The 23,162-nt window shown below is 41.4% G+C and overlaps 1 protein-coding gene across 41 annotated transcripts in view; it reads right to left on the minus strand.

The window, feature by feature from the left end:
• The window catches only part of PALLD (palladin, cytoskeletal associated protein), a 456,066-nt gene that overhangs the window by 232,120 nt on the left and 200,784 nt on the right, over positions 1–23,162 (minus strand). For 26 of the 41 annotated variants that reach the window (XM_087875167.1, XM_087875165.1, XM_087875164.1 and 23 more), the window contains 4 exons: positions 10,910–11,088; positions 6,417–6,477; positions 5,150–5,255; positions 1,943–2,017 (listed from right to left, as the gene is read on the minus strand). In XM_087875167.1, the coding sequence (XP_087731293.1) occupies positions 1,943–2,017; positions 5,150–5,255; positions 6,417–6,477; positions 10,910–11,088 (421 nt within the window). The remainder of the gene's footprint in view (positions 1–1,942; positions 2,018–5,149; positions 5,256–6,416; positions 6,478–10,909; positions 11,089–23,162) is intronic. The other 15 variants (XM_087875199.1, XM_087875194.1, XM_087875198.1 and 12 more) reach the window with 3 other exon arrangements.

Genomic DNA, 23,162 nt, shown 5'->3' on the forward strand with positions numbered 1-23,162 from the left:
GAAAAATCTCACTCCACAGAACTGGTCCCTGATGCCCAAAAATTTGGGGGCTGCTGAAGTCTAGGTCAACATATATCTCTTCTCTTGCATCTTGTCTTGAACAGATTTCCCAGCCAGTTGAAGTTTATACATCTTAAAGTTGCTGAGGTTGAGAAACCTTGCTCTTTGGCTTTGAAAAGAGGAATACTTTTTCTAAACAAAGAGTCAGTCCCAGTATTGGCATAAACCTTGTGATGATCACGTTATGTTGTGATCAGATGTTTACTGTTGTGGAAATTTCATCTACCTATCAACCTGTCAAACTGTCTGCCTGCCTATCTATATCTATCTATGTCAGAGCTGTCAAACTCGTGGCTTGCGGGCCAGATGTGTCACATGCCGGTTTAGCAAAGTGGGAAAAAGTCCCAATATGTCACATGACGCCATCGTGAGAACGCAACTTTGTCTGTCTGTCTGTCTGTCTGTCTGTCTGTCTGTCTGCCTGTCTATCTATCTATCTATCTATCTATCTATCTATCTATCTATCTATCTATCTATCTAATCGGCATCTATCAAACACAGTTAATATCGAGGAAATGACATTTTAATGTGCAGAAGCAAGCATTACTTTATAACAATGTCTACTTCTAGACAATGCTTTTTATTATGGAATTGATGTAGTTCCTTTATGAAACTTTATAGGAGATCCAAAACAACTGACATCTACCATATGGACCTATAGGGCTTTGAGGGATATCAGATCAGGAAACACAGTTATGCTATACAGTATATTATAAAGTTATAATATATAACTTTAAAGAATCTTAAGTCTCATGGAAATTCTTTCCTTTCCCAATTGCTCTGATACTGAGAGAATTAAGGGAAGGCAATGTTGAAGTTTTTCCACATTCTCTCCAGCCTAAAGCTGATGAATGGTAGCTCAATTCCATCTTCAAGTCCATCGCTATACTCTACCCTAACCCGCATGTGTTTTATAACACATTTTCCACCTTTGACTTTATCAAGCAAAAATAAAAATAAAAATGAAAAAAACATGTTATCTGTACAGCACCTTCTCCACTGGTAGCAATTATTTTATGTATAAGTACTTATGCACTATCCAAATATTTTTAAAAAACAGGCAAAAATGGTAATTTGGAAAATAAAAAGTAAATGGAAAAAGTTGCAATCATTTTAAATATTCTGGCTCTGTTTTATTTTTATTTTTACATTTTTGAATCACCCATCTCCCTCAGAGAGGAACTATACAATAAAATGTTAATAAAACAGCATGTAAAAATTAAAAATTTAGAAGGAGGCAAGGAAGATTAAATACTGTTAAAATTAGTTAAAAAGATGAAGAGTGGGCTCTTACGGTGGCGAGAGGCGGTTATGGAGTGGCTTGAATCCTAAAATCTTCACATTTTCACCTCAATCTCTTAAGGTCCAGAAACCATTTTGCAGCCTAATTTAGGGATTTTTTTTCAGGATTTGTGTAATATTTAAGGGTGTCGTTTAGGGCATTTTGTCTTCCACTTTTGTTCCAGCTCTTAATTTTGTGAAAAAAAAAACCAAAAAATGTACCATGTATTAAAATTGCACTAAAGTGTACCAAATTTTACCATATTCAGTTTCCAAAGCTTGAGATGCTAGAAAGCTGCACGCAGTCCATGACTAGCCCATTCCATCTTATAAAGTGCAAGCAGTGGTAGCTAAGATTACAGAAAAAAGTATTTCTGAAAAAAATCCCAATATTTCTTTCCATAATATAAATCATCCTTCTAAACCAGTTGCCTTCCAGAAGTGCCATCTGTCAATCCCTATAATTCCTAAGTATGCTCTTAGTACCCCTTTGGGGAAATTGGCAGACCAAAAAAAAATCACTATTTGTACCACTCTTATAGGCTTTAAATTATCCATAATCACATGGTTTCAGGCTGGAATATTGGTTGAGAAAACAGACCTTTGTAAAAATAGGTGTAGCATGACTAGGCTTTGATCCATCTAATTTGCAGAGATGTAAAGTAGGACTTTGAACCTGTAAAAATATCATATGCAGATATTGTTAAAATATAACTGCACCATTAATAATATAAAGAGCAATTTAAACAATAATATAAAGTATATTTCTATTATCATTTTCTCTTTTTTCCCTTGAATATAGCATAAACATATTAAAATTAGTATTTCAGACAAAACTCATCAATATATATTTATGTGACTAAGCAATGACACTGAATTATCAGCTGATAACTTTCAAAAATGTTCCTAGCTTTTAATACTTTGATAAATATAATAACCAATCCTAATTTATATAAATGTCACTAAGAATATAATTCCATGAAATCTCTTGTGGCTCCTGATTTACATACTCTAAGACCATTAACAATAATATTGACTGCAACTTTTACAACATTAAATACCATAGTTTGGGAAAGTCTGAACAAATACTGATATCATGATCCCTGAAAAAAGAAAGATGAGAAATATAAATGTCACACGCAGGGTCTCAGAACAGCTTTAAACAGCTGCATTATTTGCTTCTTGAAGCCCCAGCTACATTAGCATTGATGTTCAGAACAGCTAGTATGAACAGGTGCTATGTTGCAGTTTTTCTCAGCTATGATCTGGAATTGTGAAGTATGAACACAGTAGGTCTCTGGCTGCTCAAATATTATGAGTGATGAGTATGAGTATGGTGATGAGAACTGAATGTACATTGAATTGTGAAGAAAGCAATGAACATAAAAAAGAACGTATGTAAAAATATGTGCTTGAAGAAGACATTGCATATTAAGAAAATGAAGAGAATGTACAAAAGTGATTATTTTAAATTTATGGTCCACAATCTTTGGGGAACTCTGTGTATTCATCATTTCAAGCTCTTCAGGAAATGTCAGGAAATGAGAAGCACTGATTCATGGATATACTTGCATACCTAATTCTATACACCTAATCAGTGCCTCTATAATAAATTTACAACAGGCTTAATTTTTAGTTTTATAGAATCAATCAATGAATACAAATACCCAAATGCAAGTACAGGTAGTCCTCAATTGTATGACTACAAATGAGCCCAAATTTTGTGAGTTTTGCCCCATTCTATAACCTTTTTTTATCACAGTTGTTAAGTGAATCACTGCAGTTGTTAAATTATTAATATGGTTGTTAAATAAATCTCTCTTCCCCATTGATTTTGCATGTCAGAAGATCATAAAAGATGATCACATGACCCAGGATACTGGAAGTGTCATAGATATGAGTCAGCTGCCAAACATCTGAATTTTGGTCATGTGACCATGGGGATGCTGCAATAGTGTGAAAAATGGTCATAAGTCACTTTTTCAGTGTTGTAATTTGAAGTGCTGTAAATTGAGGATATTTGTAGTCTGCCATATTCCCTTAAAAATTATTTATACCTTAATGCTATCATACCTAAAACTTGTACAGAAAAGTGAGCAAGGACACTTCATTAAATAAATGCACCAATAGAAGAATCCAAGGCAGAAAAGAAGGAAAGCTCTTATAGTTGTTCACCGCCCTGAGTCCTTTGGGAGTAGGACTCAATTCAATAAATAATAATAATAATAATAATAATAATAATAATAATAATAATAAGAAGAAGAAGAAGAAGAAGAAGAAGAAGAAGAAGAAGAAGAAGAAGAAGAAGAAGAAGAAGAAGTTATATTTAAGTTTTAGAGAATGAGAAACTCAAGATCTTGTGGGACTTTAGGATTCAGACTGACAGGCACTTGGTCCACAACACACCTGACATAACAATAGTTGAAAAGAAAAAAGTATGGTTCATTGACATTGCAATACCTGGTGATGCACGAATTGAAGATAAGCAGCAAGAAAAAATCACCAAGTACCGGGACTTACAAATTGAAGTTGAGCAACTGTGGAAAAAGAAATTGTGTGTTGTCCCGATTGTAATTGGAGCCCTTGGAGCAATACCCAAAGGGCTACCCCGCTATTTAGAAATTCTAAAATTGCCGGACTTGAACATTTTGACTCTACAAAAAACCACCTTACTTGGAACAGCTTACATCCTCCGACGATACCTTAACAGTTCCTAGGTCCTTGGTTAGGACTCGAGCTGCTGAGCTATTAACCAGCCTCAAAGGCTGTGAATCTCACTAAAGATTAACTAATAATAATAATAATAATAATAATAATAATAATAATGGGATATATCTATATGTTATTATTAATTTAATAATAATTTAATTACCGTATTTTTCGGACTATAAGATGCCCCGGACTATAAAATGCACCTAGGTTTTGGGGAGTAAAACAAGAAAAAAATCCGCCTCTGCCTATGCCTCCCAGCAATTTGCCTCCTTGCAGCAAGCAGCAAACAGCCTGGCCAGTTTCAGCACAGCCTGATTTAGCATGAGCAGCTGATTGGCAGTTGGATCTGCCTCCCAGAATACCACCAATCAGCTGCTCCAGGCTGCGGGGATCGCCACCACCCATCAGCGCTGCCGCCACCCATTGGCGTTGCCACCTATCGCTGCCTCCAAGCGCCCCATTTTCAGCCTCCGCGCATCCTGTTTTTGGGCTCCGTGCATCCCATTTTCAGCCTCCGCGTATCCCATTTTCAGCCTGTTCCAGGCAATGGGATGCGTGGAGGCCAAAAATGGGCGCTTGGAGGCAGTGATAGGTGTCAGTGACAATAGGGAGCGCTGGTGCTGATGGGCACCGGCGATCTCCACAGCCTGGAACAGCTGATCCAACCACCAATCAGCTGCTCATGCTAAATCAGGCTGTGCTGAAGCTGATCAGGGTGTTTGCTGTTTGCTGCAAGGAGGCAAATTGCTGGGAGGCAGAGGCTGAAGGGGGCCGGAGGGTGGGCAGGGCTTCAGCAACATTCATTCTATAAGAAGCACAGACATTTCCACCCATTTTGTCCAAAAAATAGGGTAATTCTCCAGTTCTGTAGAAGATATGCATGAAGCAATGCCAGAGGTGATCGCCTGGATAGCTGGACATCCAGTTATGAGGTCACTGCCACACCCCCATATATGTTATATGTATAATTACGTGGACTGTGTATATATGTTTACTTCTCTTCTGTCATGTTCTCATCATATGCTAAATAATAATAAATAAATAATAAGTAATGTAACAAACATTTAATGTTCTATAGTAGCACATAAATATCTACCTGCTGATTAGGCACAGAGATAGGCTGGATTACTGCCGTAGTAATTCCAGACTTTGGAGCTGTCAATCCAATTGTCAATGAAACAGAAGTACTTTTCTTCTGAGCCCTGGATAATCGGACAAATCAAAACGCAGACAGAAATTCACTTGGTGTGCTCATAAAATGCTTCCCATTTCATGAAATGGAACACTGTAGAGCCTTTTCTCATGCTTACTCAAACACTAAATTCCACACTATCTTTTCATCCTGTTACTTATTTGGTAGTTAAGTGATAGGGAATAGGAATTTACATACATTAACTTAAATTTAATTAAGTAATTACTAACATCAGGAAACTTTGGGGAACATCCTCAGGGTTCTAACAACTTGTTTTTTCTGAGCACACACCCAATCTTGTTTATTCTATTCTTCTTGCTCTTAGCAATTTAAGGGGGAAAAACATATACTTTGAACCCTTATTCTTTAATCAGTTAACATTTTAATATTAAAAATTGCTCCAAGCTGTAATTATATACATCTTAAAGTAAAACAAGGGGTTTTTTCTTTCAAGCTGATTTCTCAAATTTTTTATCTTTTTTGTTAATTTTTTTTTAAAAACAGGCATTACACATTTGGATTGATAAAATATATTTTTGTTCTAACAGTCATACAAAGATTGTGGATGTAGGTCTTTTCCTTAGCAAATTTGCTGTCAAAAGTTCGAATTAAAGAAGACATTCTCATCATTGCAGTATCCTATTTCTATGCCATCCAATTCAGAAGTAGTGTTCACACTGTTCTTGTGGATAAAAGTGATAACATTTGTATGCCAAGCTGCTTAAATCAGATGGATTACTTACATTCTGATTAGGGACTTGTAACCAATTAGCTACATTTTCCATTATCTATGCCTTCAGTAAGTAGAAAACTGCAGCTTAATATGTTTCCAGTGCGGCAATGAAACTCTAATGCTAATATTTCCTCATCAAATTCTTTGTATTTTAGGAAATATTTCTTACTAGTTATACATTAGAACAAAGATAATTTTACTGATATGCTTGGAATCCATCTTCAGAATATGAAATAATTAGTCTTCATAGTCATCCTACGGTCAAGATTCAATCCAGTACATCAACAGCACTTAATTATTGATTAACAGTAGTTAATTCTTTTCCTGCATAAAGCGATTATAGGAGGAAGATGTGAAGCAGAACAGTTTAGCAATTATCCTTTCAGATGGTCATAGAAACATTAACACAACATAGTTGGTTTTGTTCTGTAAACTCACTGGGGCATGGCTCCAGATTTTGTTTTGAAATGTTCACTATCAGAATCAGAGGAACTGGCACCTGCAGAAAAGTAGGAAACAGTCTCATTAGTGATAACATCAGGTGTAACACAGCTGCATGTTTATAAACAGAATATTTAAGACAGGGGTGTCAAACTGGATTTCTTCAAGGTCCAGATCAGCATTGTAGTTCTCCTCTGCAGGTTGATGGGGATGTGTGTGTGACGGGACAGACGCCTCCTGCAGTACCCTGCTGGGCAAAACTGGGTGCGTGAAGCCCCCCCCCCCCCGTGCCCCATTTTCAGCCTGGACAGCCTCTTGCAGCATTTTGCCAGCTAAAACAGGGTGGTGGGGGCCCTGCGCCCCATTTTGGCAGGCAGAGTGCTGCAGGAGGCCATCCAGGCCCCGCTCCTTGTTTTGGCTGCCAGAGGCACCACGGGCCAGTCCTTTGTTATTTCCAGGCTGGCCCCAGGGGCCAGATTTAAGCACCCCATGGGCCAAATCCGGCCCGCGGACCTTGAGTTTGACACCACTGATTTAAGACAATCTCCATGATTTCAGTATTGCTGAAATTTCCATGATACTTTGGTGTTCACCAGTCTTCTCCCATCCAATTATTGTAATTTATTTAAAGTTTTTAATATTAAGACACACAAAAAGAAATTAGCATTCTGCACAGCTACAATTTATATCTGGTTCTCATAAAATTATTGAATTCTATACAAAATCCATTTACTTTCTTGGAAAAGAAAAATTATAGTGTTCTTATTTTAGTGCAGACATGTGACACTCAAGGCCCGTGGGCAAGATCCAGCCCACAATGTGGTTAGATCTGGGGGCAAGATGGACACTGGGGATGCCAGCCCCAACACACACACACCTCCTCCTATGCACACGCCCAGGGGGAATGCCCCAGCCAGGATGGGCTGGGGGCAAGGCAGCGGGGGCTGGCCCCTAACTGTCTCCACGGTAGTCCTAGGGGGCAGTCTAAGGCTGACCGTGTTCCAGCCCTGGTGCCCACCATCAAGTTGTAGATCAGCACATAGTAGAGCCCCAGTAGCAGCCTCACAGCTTCTGCTGTCTCCATCTTCACGCTGTCTCTTGCCTGTCCGGCCTCACCCGCTGGGTCTGCAGCCCACTAGCACATCCCTTTCACTAGGGCAGCCACCACCCTGCCTCCTGCACCCGCATGGGAAAGGCACTACCACTGGCCATGCTGCTACCATCTCCCCCTCCTATTGTCCCTTTCTGGGCATGGAAGGAGGGAGGGAGGGAGGAAGGAAGAAGGAAGGAAGGAGAGAGGCAGGGAAGGAGGGAGGGAGGAAGGGATGTGAATGAGAAGGAGGAGGGAGGGAGGGAGGGAGGGAGAGAGGGAGGAAGGAAGGAAGGAAGGAAGGAAGGAAGGAAGGAAGGAAGGAAGGAAGGAAGGAAGGAAGGAGATTATAATGAAAGGGAGGGAGCAAGTCCTGCCTTAGCACATGGCCAACCAGCATCCCTGCTGCCCTTTTGACATCTCCTTGCCACCTCCTCCTGGCCTCTCCTGGTAGTCTCCCATCCAATCGCTAAGAATGATTTACTTACAAAGCCGGGTCTCCTTGCATGGAGAGGCAGTGGGCCTCCCTCTGACCCATGCACTTTGTCCTCCCACACCCACCATGAGCAACCTAACCAAGGAGAATGAGCAAAGCAGCAGCAGCCTCAAGGAGGAGGTAAGCATGGCCAGGTGCCTCCTTGGAGAAGTGGAGCTGGCCTGGGCTGAGGGGTCCCGCTGCCCCAGGAGCTTGAGGGCCAGGCTGGGTGCTTACCCTCTGCTGCCCAGGGTAGCAGCATGGCCTGTGCTGCAGTCTGGGGTCCTCCGTATGGCCTGAGAGGGATGGCAAGGCTCCTCTGGTGGACAAGGCTTTGGTGCTCGCCCTAGTCTCACCTTCCCCTGCTGGAGACCTCTGGAATCCCCCCTCCCAGCATTGCCTGGACCTCCACAGGAGGCAGAGGTTGAGACTGTTGCATGTGGCAGCACAGAGGAGAAAGTCTGCAGGAAGTAGTTTCCTCCAAGTCCAACTTCTGCCTTGACAGATCTCTGGAGAGGAGAAGAGGGTGGTGGGGGAGCTGCATGAGGGACGGCTGCCCCAACAAGCCAGAATCCTTACCATACATGATTGTAAACAGGGATTCCCTTTTGAGAAGGGCCAGCCTCCCTCATGCAGAACCGGGGAGTACTGTTCCCCTGCCGCCTTCTCTTGCTCTCCAGAAATCTGTCAAGCAGAAGTTGGACTTGGAGGAAACTGCTTCCTGCAAAATTTCTCCTCTATGCTTCCACATGCAGCATCCTCCTCCTCCACCTCCTGCTTTCCTGGGAGGGGGCATTGGACAGGGAAACACCAACAATGTTTGGGATTGGGACAGGGGTGAAATGCTACCGGTTCGCACCGGTTCAAGTGAACCGGTAGTGATAAAAACTACCGGTTCAGGCGAACCGATAGTAAAAAAAAGCTACCGGTTCCTCTGAACCGGTATTTCCAACGATCAGCTGTGCTGCATGATTTAAAATCGCTAGAAAGCATGAAATCCTACTTTCTAGTGAGTTTAAATCGCGTGGCACAGCTGTTTCCCCCCCCCACTGTTCTACTTACTTTCCCAAGCCTTTTTCCACGCGCAGCGGGCATTTGGTGTGTACTGCATGTGCGCACAGCATACATTTGGTGCGCACTGTGCATGCGCATACACAGCGTATATTTGGCACGCACTGCACACGCATGGACAGTGAACCAGTGGCAAACCGGGAAAGATTTCACCATTGGATTGGGAGAAGAATGTCTCCTTTGGTGTGCTGTGCATGCGTGCGTGCACACAAACACACACACCATTCCAAGTTTGGAGACTTTTATCCACATCTGAGCTTGCAAACTGCTAATTATGCCTAGGCTTGAGGAGAAGGGTCTCTTCTTCCTCTGTGGATAAAAGTCCCCAAACTTAGAATGCAGTGTGTGGATGTGGGTGTGGGTGTGGATGTGTGCGCATGTACTTCGCTACTAGCTGTTTGAGGAGGCGAGGAGCTTGTGGGGCACTGAACTGTCCCCATGTCGAGTTAGCCAATGTTACTTGTTCTGCCCCGTCTCAAGTCAATTGTGCCCAGTGAGTGGTGTACGCCAGCCATGCCCACCCTGCCACGTCCACCTAGTCGCGGTGACCTGGCTATGACCACCCAGCTACGTTCACCTGGCCACTATGAGTTATCTTAGTCTTACATACAACTGGCCCTTTGAGGGCAACCATAATGCTGATGCAGCCCTCAAAATGAAATTGAGTTTGACACCCCTGTCATAGTGCTTTGTATGTATGTCCACAGATGGGAAGATGACAGATTGGTAACTGACATAGATATGGGTGGTGGTGGGGTGAAACCATTTTGCCAGAAAATGTTGCTTTGTGTCAGGCCATGTTATGAATGGGAAAGCCTTCATGAAAACTATACTGCTTATAATACACTTTGAAAATATCAAATACAACTCACTGCCACTATAGACACGACCACACCGTGCCATAATCATTCCCCAGCAGTTCTTGGACTTCAAAAATAAACAGGGTACCTTCCTGTGGAAAAAAAGGCTGTCTACCCTGTTTTACAGCATTTCAGTTTTTGTTTAAAAACAGTTTTCAAAAGTCTAACTTGTTGAAAAGGTATAATTAAAAATAGAAGAACTGCTATATATACAGCAGAATTGTAACAATTAACATTAGACTTTTTAATCATTGTAGACACTGACAATTTAGACATGCAGAGTCAGATCGCAGAGTGCAGACCCATAAACTTGTGAAAGCTAGAGCTGTTGCTATAAATATGGTACTGTGTTTTTTACAAAAAGACGAGCCACCTTGAAAAGAAGCCCTATCATGTTTTTGAGCGCATGCAATCAAATTAAGCCCCACCCACAAAATTAGCCCTAATTAAGACTCCACCCACCCAGGGGTGCAGGGGATGGGGTGAGACACACAAGTAAAAAATAAGTTAGGGTGGGGATGGGAGGGTGGAGCTGCCCTATTTACCAGCCTCCCACAACCCGACACCTGCCTCGCCTTCTTCTGCAGCCACTTCTTCTGTAGCTGCTTGCCGCCACTCGCTCGCATTGTCCTGGCCTCTGTTTTGTTTTCAGATGCCTGCCGGAAGGCATCTGCAGCCAATAACAGAGCTCCGGATCAATCCAGAATTCTGTTATCGGCTGCAGATGCCTTCCAGCAGGCATCTTCAGGCGAAATGGAGGCCAGGGCGATGCGTACAAGTGGTGGCAAGCGGCCGCATAAGAAGTGGGCTAGCAGCAGGCTCCTGCTGTGTGGGGCTATCTGTGCCACTGCCACGAGGTGAATCAATAATTAGAACCCTCCAAAAAGAATGGCTAGCTGTTTTTTCAGGAGTCAAAAGAAAATAAGACCTGGTCTTCTTTTTGGAGAAACCCAGTAGTAGAAACAGAACCCATTTTATTGCCATGTCTTCTTACCTTCAACAAATAATTCTGCTGAAGAAGAACTAGAGCCAAGAGAATTGGAGGCCAGGCAATAGTAGCGCCCTGTGTCGTCTTCAAAAGTTTCTGCTATAATGAGTGTCTGGAGTCCTCCACTTTCAGAACAGATCTGAATATCAGGAGAATTTTGTAGTTCTTTACCTTCACAGAACCAGCTTTGATCAACATTCAATTGCACAGTGAGAGACAAAGAAAAGAGTCACTACTAATATTGATAATAAAAACACTACAAAACAGCAACAGACCTTTACATGAGAACCTATTGTTTAACCATTAGATACTGGCATTTGAATTGTTACAAAGTTAGAAACATTTTGCAGACTTCTCTGGAAACAGATATTTATATGCATTTGGAGCATTACTTGCTAGATGGCAGGCATAGTAGTTAGTGTGTTGTTAAGAATTGTTCATTCTTAAGCTCAGGAGCTCAGGTGTTGCTCAGGCTGCTGCTACGATGAGGCAGAAAGTCATGCGGCCCATTGGAATCGGCTCCCCCTCCCCCCCCTCTACCAGGCTGCTGCTACTTGAGAAAAGGACAAAAGGGCAGGCAATTTTGGAAGATTGTGGGAAGTACATGCTTACAGTAGAAGCAAAGCCCAGCCTGTCCCTTTCAAGCAATCAAATGTGTGTGTGTGTGTGAGAGAGAGAGAGAATGAGACAGAGACAGAGAGAAAGATAAATGAGGGAGGGGAGTTACAAGAATTGCAGGCAATGCTGTTTGAAAGGGTTTCCTCTCTGCCATTTCTCTGTATGTGACACACACACACACACACACACACACACACACACACACGATGAGAAACGGTAGAAGGCAGGTAACCCTGCCTCCAGCTCGGCACCTGCTCAGGATGGCACCCCTAGGTCTGGCCAATACATGGGCACCCTCCACCCGGCCAACATGAGAAATGGGCTCCCTCACATCACCTCCTCTCCCGCAACATGAGTCCCAGGTATAGCAACCTGTTGACCTGGGACTGGGGGTAGGGGGACCTTCTTGCCTTTTGTGAACTTTTGGCTGCATGCAAGGAAAGCAGAAGCAACAGAGTCCCTGGCTTGTTTCTCTCTCCCAAACTCCGCCAGAAATGGGTCTTTGCGAGGTTTGTCATACCAGCTCTGTCAGCTAGCTGGATGTTTGCTGCCATAAAATGTGTGTGTGTGTGGGGGGGAGAACTGTGGAACAGTTTAAATTGCAGCTTTGCAACTGCGGTTACTTTCAAGGCCATGTCAGTTTGTTCTGGTATGCAGTGGCTTCCAGTTACCTAGCTACAAGGGGGCTGGGCTGTATACTGTATCTGCATCTGTGCTGATCCCGCTCTGTGCTTCAGAGCTTGCTTGAAACTGTTTGCATTCAGTTTGTTTCTAGTAAAAGTACTTTTCTCTAAATCTATGGAGCCAAGGATTTTTCTTTCCTAGGAATTGAACAGAGGCAGCCCTGACAGGTGCAGCCTCTTGGAGCTGGATGCTGCAAGGTTTGTTCTTGCCTGAAGCATTGGCGGCGAAGATTGGGTCAGAGCTACCACCTCCACCCGAGATCAGCAGGCCAGATTCGGTGAGCTGGATGTGGTGCAGACGCAGGGCTGCTGCCCGGGAGAAGAGCACACCAGAGCACAAACGCTGAGCCTTGCCTGCCTTGGAACCCAGGGATCCTTCAGGCATCCCAGCCACATAAAGGCCACCAAAATCCCAAAATCTTCACAGCAGCTGGCGTCCTGCCCTAAGTGGCTGCGCTGGTATGTCAAACCTCACAGCGGTGCCACCTCTCGTACACGCAACAAGCCTTGCAGTTGAAATGATGGAGAGAAAACCCTTTCAAACAGCATTGCCTGCAATTCTTGTTACTCCCCTCCATTCCCCCTCTCTCATTCTCTCTCACACAGAGACATTTGATTGCTTGAAAGGGACAGGTTGGGCTTTGCTTCTACCATAAGCATGCACTTCCCACAATCTTCCAGAATTGCCTGCCTTTTCGTCCTTTTCTCAAGCAGCAGCAGCTGGGTAAAGGCAGGGGGGAGCTGATTCCGATGGGCGGCATGGCTTTCTATCTCATCGTAGCAACAGCCTGAGCAACACCTGAGCTCCAGGCCTGGTGGAGTGCAAACCGTGCTCACCACCTGCTCCAGAGCCACAAGGTGAGCTGTGGAAGAGAGGGGCCCTGGGCTGCAAGGTTGCCTGGCACCATGGGCAGGGCTGGGGCTAGCACCCAGAGAGACAGAACTCCCGGCCCTCACTGGCTCAGCTGATCCGCAGGCCGTGGTTAAGGGGCCGAGCAGCCATGAGGTGACCGGGCTCGCCACCTCCTGCACCTCAAAAAAAAAAAAAAAAAAAAAAAAGACCTGCCTGAAAATAAGCCCAAGTGCTTATTTTCAAGCCTAAAAGAAAATAAGACCAGGTCTTATTTTCAGGGAAATACGGTATCTAGCTATGTATTTAGGAACCCTGCAAAACAAGGCTCTTGGTAAAGAAATAAGATTCCTAAATGCATGCATTCAAAATAAAAGTAACTCATAGAATTTACCTTCCTGTCCCCAAATGTCACATATTTTTGACATTTGGGAGACAAAAGGTAAATAAAGTTTCCATGGCTAGATACTTTTTAAAACTGTTGGCTTATATCATTTTCAGCATTTTCATGTTTTTGCTTGGCATCTTACAACACACTGAATTTATTAGTGTAAAAAGTTTAAGGAAAGTTGCAAGGACTGTATCAAAATCAAAACAATAATTTATACAGCCATTCAAATATGTGGGGCTATAACCCACAAATATGTTGGGCTATAAACCTATAACCCTTGGGATGTGATGACTGGGTAATATTAATGGTCGCCAATTATACCTAGAAAGCAAAAGAGTTTGGTGTATATTAATGAGCTCAATCAAAGAAACAGCACTGCCATAAAAGAAAAGCAGTAAAGTGTCTTTCGCAAGAATAAAAAACAGTATTTTTTAATCAGGGCTTAGTTTTGGCAGAGGAATCCACATTTTTTAGAGAATTTCATAGTGGAATACAGGTATCTTCCCTCACCCCAAATTTCTTATATTGAAAAAAGGGGGGAATGTTTCAAATTCCATGAATTTGATGGCTCCCATTCAATAGCCATTTTTTTTAATTTCAAAGAGCAAGAATGACTTTCAGACAGTAGATGTTCTGTCCCCAACCTCATGCACACACACCAACAGACGTTCAGGAGTTAAAGACCAAACCAGCCAGCAAAATCCTTTTCCTTATGATAACGGAACTTGGCAACAACCTAGTGGCTGCCTGCCAAGAGTTTATTATTTACAAAGAGGAGAGATAACTTCTCCCCACTTCTGATACATCAAAGGAAAGCAGCTCAATAATTACGGAATTAATCAAGTCCAGAGATACTCCAGCAAAGTCTTAAAGCAAAAGTCCGGCAATGCAGAATGGCGTGGAAGCTTTCAGCTTTGTTCGTCACAAGGTTTGACTGGCCACGACGCTCCCTTTTATATCCTGTGGGGTGTGGTCCAGTGACTCAGCCTAATCTCGGGCACGCCCTTTCTTCTGTTGCGTGCGCTTATCTCTGCGACGCTGGCGTGGGTCCAGCCAAGACTCATTACCCTCATCACTGTCCATCTGTGGCTGCATGGACGTGCTTGGCCCTGGCCCTATCTCTTGCCCTTCGGCGGACACTGAAGGCATTGCCAGAGAGGAGGGTCCTGGAGAGGGAGGCCTTGCCAACTCCTCCCCTTCACTCTCGGAGTCCTCTCCTGACGATGACACAGGCTCCGGTAACAGAGCCACAACAGTAGATTTAGCTCTAAAGATGCCCAAATCATAAGCAAGCATGTGATTGAAAATTGTAGATTTGGAAAGAATATTTTAAAGAAAGAATATTTTAAAATTCTCTCACAGAAATATGCATACATATGGATTTGAAGCATTAATTATGAATGCTAATCCATTATTTCTTTAATATAGTGAGATTAAAAAAATGAAGATGTTACAAAGACTAAAGCTATTACCAAACATATACAAATTTTCTGTTCTCTTGTTTGGTATGCCTGCAGTTTTCTTATTTATATAATGTATATATTTATAAAATCATCTTACATATTACACTCTTTATTATTGTGCGTATGTGTGCGTATGTATATATGTATATGTGTATGTGTGCATTTAAAGAAAAAAAATATACTTTATATTAATCAACTCTAACCATCACATATATCACTGATCCTCAAACTACGGCCCATGGGATGGATACGGCCCGCCAATGCAAAGTATCCATCCCGTGGAATGGTGGGATTCAGCCCCACCCCTCGCCCCGCCCCACCCCTCGCCACCAGCCTTATCTTCCAGTGAGCATCCACTCCAGCCACATTTCTGGTTAGTTATTTCACAGGTTGAACTGCACTTCTGATCACACCACTGCTGCCGAAGGTAAGGCCGAAGGGTGCAGGGGAGGGCAAGCTGACTGAGGGGTGATGATGCCAGTGCAGCCACGTGATCCAGGGTCGGTGGGTGAGTAGGCTGCTGCAGGCTTGAAAAACAGCTCTGCTGGTTTGAAAAGCAGTGCTGCTGCCAGCTTGTAAAGTAGCACTTTAAAAGTGGGTGGGGGAAGGGCCGACTGAAGTGGTGGGATTCGCCTCTCTCTCCTAGTTTCTGCGCTCACCCGACATTGCTGGAACCACTTGCCATGATGCCATCTGAGAGGAGGAAGGAGAGAGCAGACAGGTTCGTTTGCTCCCTTTTTCTGCGCCTGTGCTGTTCAGCTTTTCAGGAAGTTTTACAGCTCCTAATCCATGTCTCCTAGCTTTTTCAAAATCATCTGAAGTTGGCTAACACTAATTCAAATGAAAGCAACCGCAATATAATGCCTGAAGGAGAATTCACCCACTGCTTTGATTCTTGCCATAAAGTACATCCACCAAATTGGTTGCTGAACAATTTTGGTAGATATATTCATGTGTGTGTGTATACATGCACAAGTGTGGCAAAAAACAAATCAGAATTCTCCTTCAGGTTTAAAAGACCTTTAGCCCTGTACTCCCAAATAATTCAAAAAAGTAGTCTGGTCTCCTATGCGCCCCCCCCCACCAGCCCTTGCTGGCAGGCACTCACAGGTCCTGCTGCTGCTGCTGCTGCTTGCAAAGAGACCCTCAGCAGAGCCCTGAAGCCTTTGGCTGGAACCAAAGGGGAAGGAACCACATGGGCCCATAGAGAGGAGAAGGGAGGGGAGGGGCGTTCACTGATAGCTTCTCTCAGCCTGCCATTACTTCTGTGCTATAGGGATCCCTATTTTTTGTAGCACTGTATTTATTGGTACCTTACTAATAGCAATTTTGCATCCCTAGGAAATTCAAATTGCAAATTCCCCAGTCTGGTTTATTGTGTGGTCATCTGAAACATATGATCAGGAGTTATTTTGAAGGAAATCCTGTTTGTTTTATTCTTTTTTTAATGGCCTATTTTAAGGAACCTGAAGCTGCTGTTGTAATGAAGTTAGGCAAGTGGCAAGAAAGTTTGCACTCTTTTTTCCTTTTTTGGGGGGGTCTTATTAAGTAAATAGATTCCTTGGGTTGTACAGTTTAGGAAGGACAAAGGCAAAAAAGTGGATTTCTAAATTGGCCACGCCCCCCAGTCACATGATCACCTAGCGACAACCACCCAGTCACAGGATCACTTAGCCACACCCACCCAGCCAGTCCACCCCCGCCCCCCCCAATAATCAGAGGGACCATGAATCAGCCCCCTGTTTAAAAAGTTTGGGGAGCCCTGACATACAATATTATACAAATTATTTATACTTAAATATTTATAAGGATAAAATAAAAAAATATACATTTAAGGTTTATTCTAACCAAATAATTTATAAAAAATTATAAAAAGATATAAATTTAAATCTGCAAAATTATCCCCCACTCCTTGATAGTTGAAACGTGAGTGAAAAATAAGGACAAAGATTTGAAAAATATATGTCTGAAATAATACAATACATTTTGAAAAGTACATTTCAGGAATTTCACATAAAGCATAAGATATTTGGACACAATTGACATTATCTAAATACTTAGACTAATATATCCAGTGGTGGGATTCAGCTGGTTTTCACCAGTTCACCCAAATGGTAGCTAAAATTTTCTGCAGTTTGGCTGATCCCATCACTGCCTGGGCCTGCCCCACCCCTCCCCTCCTCAACTAGTCTGAGAAGGTAAGGCTGACGGCGCGGAGGGAAATCCGCTCCAGGCCACCTGCGCTTGGCCGAAGGGCCAACTCGGGGGAACACGGCGAGGCTCAACTGGCTTTAGAGTGGTTCTCTGGGCAGGGCAGCGGTTCAGCTTTCCCACGAAGATAAGACCTGTGCTTGGCCAAAGGGTGAGGGCTGGCGGGTATACGAGGGAGGGCCGGCTGGCAGAGGAGCAATGCGGTTGGCGCAGGCTTGTCCTCCCTTGCCACCTCCCGCTTGCTGGAAGGCGAGGCCCAGCAGCTACAGAGAGGTGGGGGTGAGATGTGGGCTGGGGGGGGCGAGCGGCGGTGCCTCAGCCCTGGCTCACCTTCCTCTCTGCCACCAGCCATGGGAGGAGGGGAAGGGCAGACGGCGATTGGGGGTCATGGTCATGGCCAGCCGGGAAAGCCAAACCGCTGCCCAGCCCAGAACTTCCAGCAGGGGTGGAAGGGGTAGGGGCTGCAAGGTGTGCCTGGCTTGAAGTTCCCAGCCCTTTCCTTGTAAATCTCCCCAAAAGAGGGAGCAGAGGAAGCCCTGTACCCGGTCCCTTTGTTGGATGTGGAGGTCTTGCCCACCGGCCTTTCTGGACAACACGGGGCTGGGGGTGCTAGTTCCTTTGTGCGTGGTCCCCAAACTCAAGGCCCGGGACTTCTGGTGGTGACATCATGCTGTAGCGGGACGAACGAGTGGGGCTCCGCTTGTTTGTACCCGATTTTTGTGTTTTTGAGGCTTTTTTGGCAGGTCGGATCTTGGAGAGATCGACGAGGTGGAGGGGTTCCATTGGAGTTCAAACGAGGAGTAGTGCGAGCTCCTGTTTGGCAAGAGGATCCCTCTGGATATACACGGAAGAAATCTGCTTGATAATGGCAGATCCAGAGGTGTGACGGAGTGATGATAGGTACAGGGAGAGAACAGTGGAAAACAACTTGAAGAACCAGTGAAAAGAGAAATAAAAGAGACAGAAAGGGGAAACTCTCAAGGATTATAAAAGGACTCGAGACAGAAGAGGTAAAGTGAGTCTCCAAGAAGGGAATTGAGCGGCGAGTCGGCAGTGGGAGCAGAGATTGTGAGCTGTCAAAAAAGTGGGAAAAAAAGACTCAGAAACGGAATTGGTTAAGGATTGTATGATAAAATGGGCACAAAACTTTCAGGAACCAGTGATGATAGAAACATGGGAAAAGATTTGGGTTAGAAATGTTAAATTTATGCAAGCACAAAACTTAAGAGAAAACTTTTATAAAATGTTTTATAGATGGCATTTAGATCCTAAAAAATTATCATGTATGTATCCAAATTTGCAAGCTAAATGTTGGAGATGTGACTGTGATGATGCAACTTATTATCATATATGGTGGACTTGTAAGAAAATCAAAGCATTTTGGATAAAAATTTGGTGGGTGATGCAGAATATCTTGAAAAAAAGGTTGAAATTTACTCCGCAGTTGTTTTTATTGGGTATAACTACGGATTGTACAGCATTAGAGACTAAATTGATCTTAAATTTGATATCAGCAGCAAGGCTGTTGGTAGCGCAATACTGGAAGAAGGATTCTTTGCCTACTATTGAAGAGTGGACATTGAAAGTAGCAAACCTAGTGGAAATGGCGAAAATTTCAGCGTACTTGAAGGACTATACACAAGAAAGATACGTATTGGAATGGAGAAGATGGATTGATTATATTCAAAATAAGTATCAGACAAGAAAATATCAAATAGCTTATGAATGAATGTTAAATTTTAGAAGTATTATGTTATCTATAGTGGAGTTAAGGTTTCAGGGGGGGATTTGGTAGTTTAAGGATAGATAGGTTAATTTAGCTTATGATTGTTAATTGAAATACCCTGTATTTTGCTCTGGGAAGTCTGGGGGGGAGGGTGGGATGGGGGGAAGGGATGTGGGGGTGGTGGGAGGAAGGGAAAAAGGGTGGGGGAAATATTGGGGAAAAATTCTTTTTTTGTAAAACTTTTCAATAAAAAAAAAGTGGGAAAAAAGTGATCGTGCAAGTGGGAGCTAACAAGTGGATTGGGTTTTGATTGTTGTATTATTAGTACTAGTAAGAAATTTCTATCTTTTGGGACTGTTTCCGGGGGGCGGGGGGAAGAGAAAGTGTTGGTCATGCTGGATGCGTTGGAGGTGACAGATTAGAAACTATGTTACAAACAATGGAGCTGACCTGATTAGAGAAGACATTTTGGAGGAAGAGGTGAAAAAAAACAACCCCAGACACAAGACTCAGAGAGAAAGAAGTAAAATAGAAGATATTATGAACTTAGACATGGACATATAACACCAGTCTACAAATCTACCAGTCTACAAGAAACTTTTAAGAAACTTTGGTGTTAGTAAAAAATTGAGGAAAAGATTAAAGACTTACATATCAACATATTTATATACCCGCTGAAATATTTATAATCAGATATTCATATATATTTATTGAAACATTTATAACCTATATGAACCCATATTAACTTTTGTCTACTCTTATTGTGATATATAGTTAGATTTAATTGTAAGATAAATACACAATGTTGGAGAGTATTGGGACGTTAAGTCAGAAATACAACAAGTGAATATAATTATAAGTTACCTTTTTATAACATTTACAATTTGTAATATTTTATATTTATATATCATTGTAGTGTGTGTGTGTGTGTATATATATATATATATATATATATATATATGACTGATAACTAATTGAATCTTAAGAAGGGAGAATATTTAAGAATTACTTATTATTATCTATTTATCTGCTTACTATTATTAATCATTAGTTAATTTTTAATTATTAATCAATCAATTGTTGAATTAATTAAAGTTTATATTAAGAGACAAGTGGGAGTTATTATAACAATTGTATGGAAAGAATTTAGAGGAATTGAAGAAGGATAGTGACTGAAAGAGAGAAATAGAAGAATACAGTTGATTATATGGTACTGTGGAAAAACTTTTTTAAACATATCAAAATGACAAGCACGACGACCACAGTCACCAAAATATGGGGGAAAAAATAACTTCAATAGCAGCTTCCCCCTCAGGATCAAGATCTGTGGAAGCTGTGTTGGGAGGTGAAAAATCTGGTTCTACCGTTAACTTACAGAGTATGCAGTCAACCCTACTAGCAATACAGGACACAATGTTAAAAATGCAGGAGGTTATGACAAATAATCATGAAGATATTAAGAATGATATGGGAGAAGTAAAGGGGGAGATACATAAGCTAGACAACAAAATAGGTACAATGCAGGAGATGATAACCAAAAATGAACAAAAGATAAAGTTGGTAGAAGTTAAAATGGATCATATGGAAAAATAATTAGACATAGCAATAAATAAAATGGTGGCAAAACCTAGGGAATTGGAAGCAGCTATAATAAATTTGGAAATGGAAAAATCTATGTTTTACCTCTGCTTTCAAAATATTGTGGAATGCAAAGAAGAATAACTCCCCAAACTAATGGCTGAACTCCTAGAGGAACCATTACAAAAAAGTAAACAGGAGCTGGAAAATGAAATTGACGAAGCATAAAGGATTCATACAAACTATGCATGAAGAAATAAACTTCCGAGAGAAATTCATGTTAAATTTGTGAGGAAAAAAACCAGGGATGAAGAATATAGCGAAACAAGAGAAGACCACCTAACATATAACGGAAAGGAGATCATAGTTTTAAAACAGATCCCAAAAAGAATAAGGGAGCAAAGACAAAGCTACCACTTTCTCTCCACACAGTTGTTCAAATACAGAGTGATGTTTCGATGGCTCATCCAGGAGGGGATGCTAATAACATGGCAGGAGAAGAAATTCCGGATTGACACCTTGGAAGAGGCACAGGAATTTTATGACCACTATATATGTGGGGAGGATGAACAAGATAATAGGGAGGAAGGAGAAAGTAAAAGCCAGGAAGATCAGACATTTGTGGAAAAAATCACGGAACAAGATATAAGAAACCAGAAGGAAACAGAGCATCAGGTCAGAGAAGGAGACAGAACTAGAGCACAGACCGAGAACAGAACAAGGAGAGGACCAAGACCAATAGATAAATAACAAGTTGGAAAATGAAATAAAGATACTGTCATTAAACATAAACGGCATCAATTCACCCATTAAATGTTAACAGATACTAACAAGACTACAAAAAGAAAAGATGGATATCATTTGCCTCCAGGAGGTACACATTAGAGAAAAGCATAGTGATCTTATAAAATACCTTAAATTAGCGGAATTATATGTGGCGTTGGCACGAAACAAAAAAAGAGGGATTGCTGTATATATAAAAGATTGGCTAAACTCTAGAAAAATATTTAGTGATAAAAATGGAAGAATTTTAATAAAGGAAATAACTACAAATTACAAGAAAATTCTTCTAGTGATAATTTATGCACCAAACACAAAACAAGAAAACAAGAAAACAAGTAGTTTGTTCTGTAACAAACTACATAGGAAATTAACGGAATTAGACAGTGAAAATTTTTGTATAATAGGATATTTTAATGGAGTAGTAGATAACAAACTTGATTATAGGACTACAAAGAAAAATGAATATAAAAGACGAAAATTATCAAGTACGTTCTTCAAGATGATAAAAGAGCTAAATGTGTGGAGACAACTGAACCTAGAGAAAAAACAATATACCTTCTTCTTCCACCCACATAACTCATGGTCACGCACAGATATGACCTGGATGAACCCAGAATTGATTACAATTTAGAAGAGAATAGATATAATGCCAAACACCTGGGTGGATCATAGTCCCTTAATATTAAAATGGAAAGGTAGGGAGAAAAAAAGGAGATGGACTTTAGATCAAAGAATTATAAAAGAAAAATCTTACATGCAAACAATGGAAAGGGAATTAAATCATTTCTTTAAGGAGAATAGGAATGAATGTACAACTCCACAGAATTTATAGGACACCACCAAAGCATATATGAGGGGAATATCTATAGCGTATGTGGTGAGGAGAAATAAAGAGAAAAGGGAACAAGTGTCAATATTGGAGAAACTCAAAAAATTAGAATTAGCCCTACAGAAAGAACCCCAGAATGGGAAAATTATAGAGGAAAGAGATTTAATGAAACATAAAATTAATATATTACAACAGGAGGCAATTATACGGAATATAAAATTGGCGAAACAAAATTACTTTGAAATAAACCAGAAAGATGGTTAGCCCACAAATTGAAAAAAGAAAAAGCCAAAAAATTGATACAACATTTACAAGATGAACAAGGAAATTTGCATTATAAAATGGATGAAAAAAAAAACAGTATTCAAAAGTACTTTCAAACACTATATTTCCAAGAAAATATTGCAGAAAAAAACATTACGAAATATTTACGGGAGAGAAATCTGCGAAATGTATTAGAGGAAGATAGGGAAATGTTGAATGACAAAATTACCTTAACAGAGTTGAAAGAGGCAATCAAAAAGGAAAAAATTAATAAAACCCCAGGGCCAGATGGGGTTCTGGCGAAATTATATAAAACATTTCAGGAATCTTTAGAAGAAATTATGTTGAAAATATGCAATGAGGTATTGGAGAGAGCTAAAATGTCAAACTCGTGGTCGGAGGCATACATAACATTAATCCCAAAAGAAAATACAGACAATCAACATATCCAAAATTATAGGCCAATCTCGCTGCCGACTATAAAATCCTGGAGACAATAATGGCAGAAAGACTAAAAAAAAATTAAACAAAATTATTCATTTGGACCAAAATGGGTTTTTACCCAAACGACAAATAAAAAACAATACAAGAATTGTAATGAATATATTAGAGTATTATGAGGCCCACCCTGAAAGACAATTGGCATTAATATTGGTAGATGCACAGAAGGCGTTCCACAACTTGAATTGGCAATTTCTAACTATTCAATTAATTGGGATGAAATTTTGCGAAAAATTTATAGAAATGATTAGGGCAATTTTTTCAAATCAAACCGTAAGAATTATGGTAAATGGAGACCTAAAGGAACAAGTCAATATAAATAAAGAGGTTAGGCAAGGATGTCCATTATCTTCGCTCTTATT

The sequence above is a fragment of the Pantherophis guttatus genome, chromosome 8 (genome assembly GCF_059756535.1).
Source record: "Pantherophis guttatus breed Tessera chromosome 8, ASM5975653v1, whole genome shotgun sequence".
NCBI classification, from domain to species: Eukaryota; Metazoa; Chordata; class Lepidosauria; order Squamata; family Colubridae; genus Pantherophis; species Pantherophis guttatus.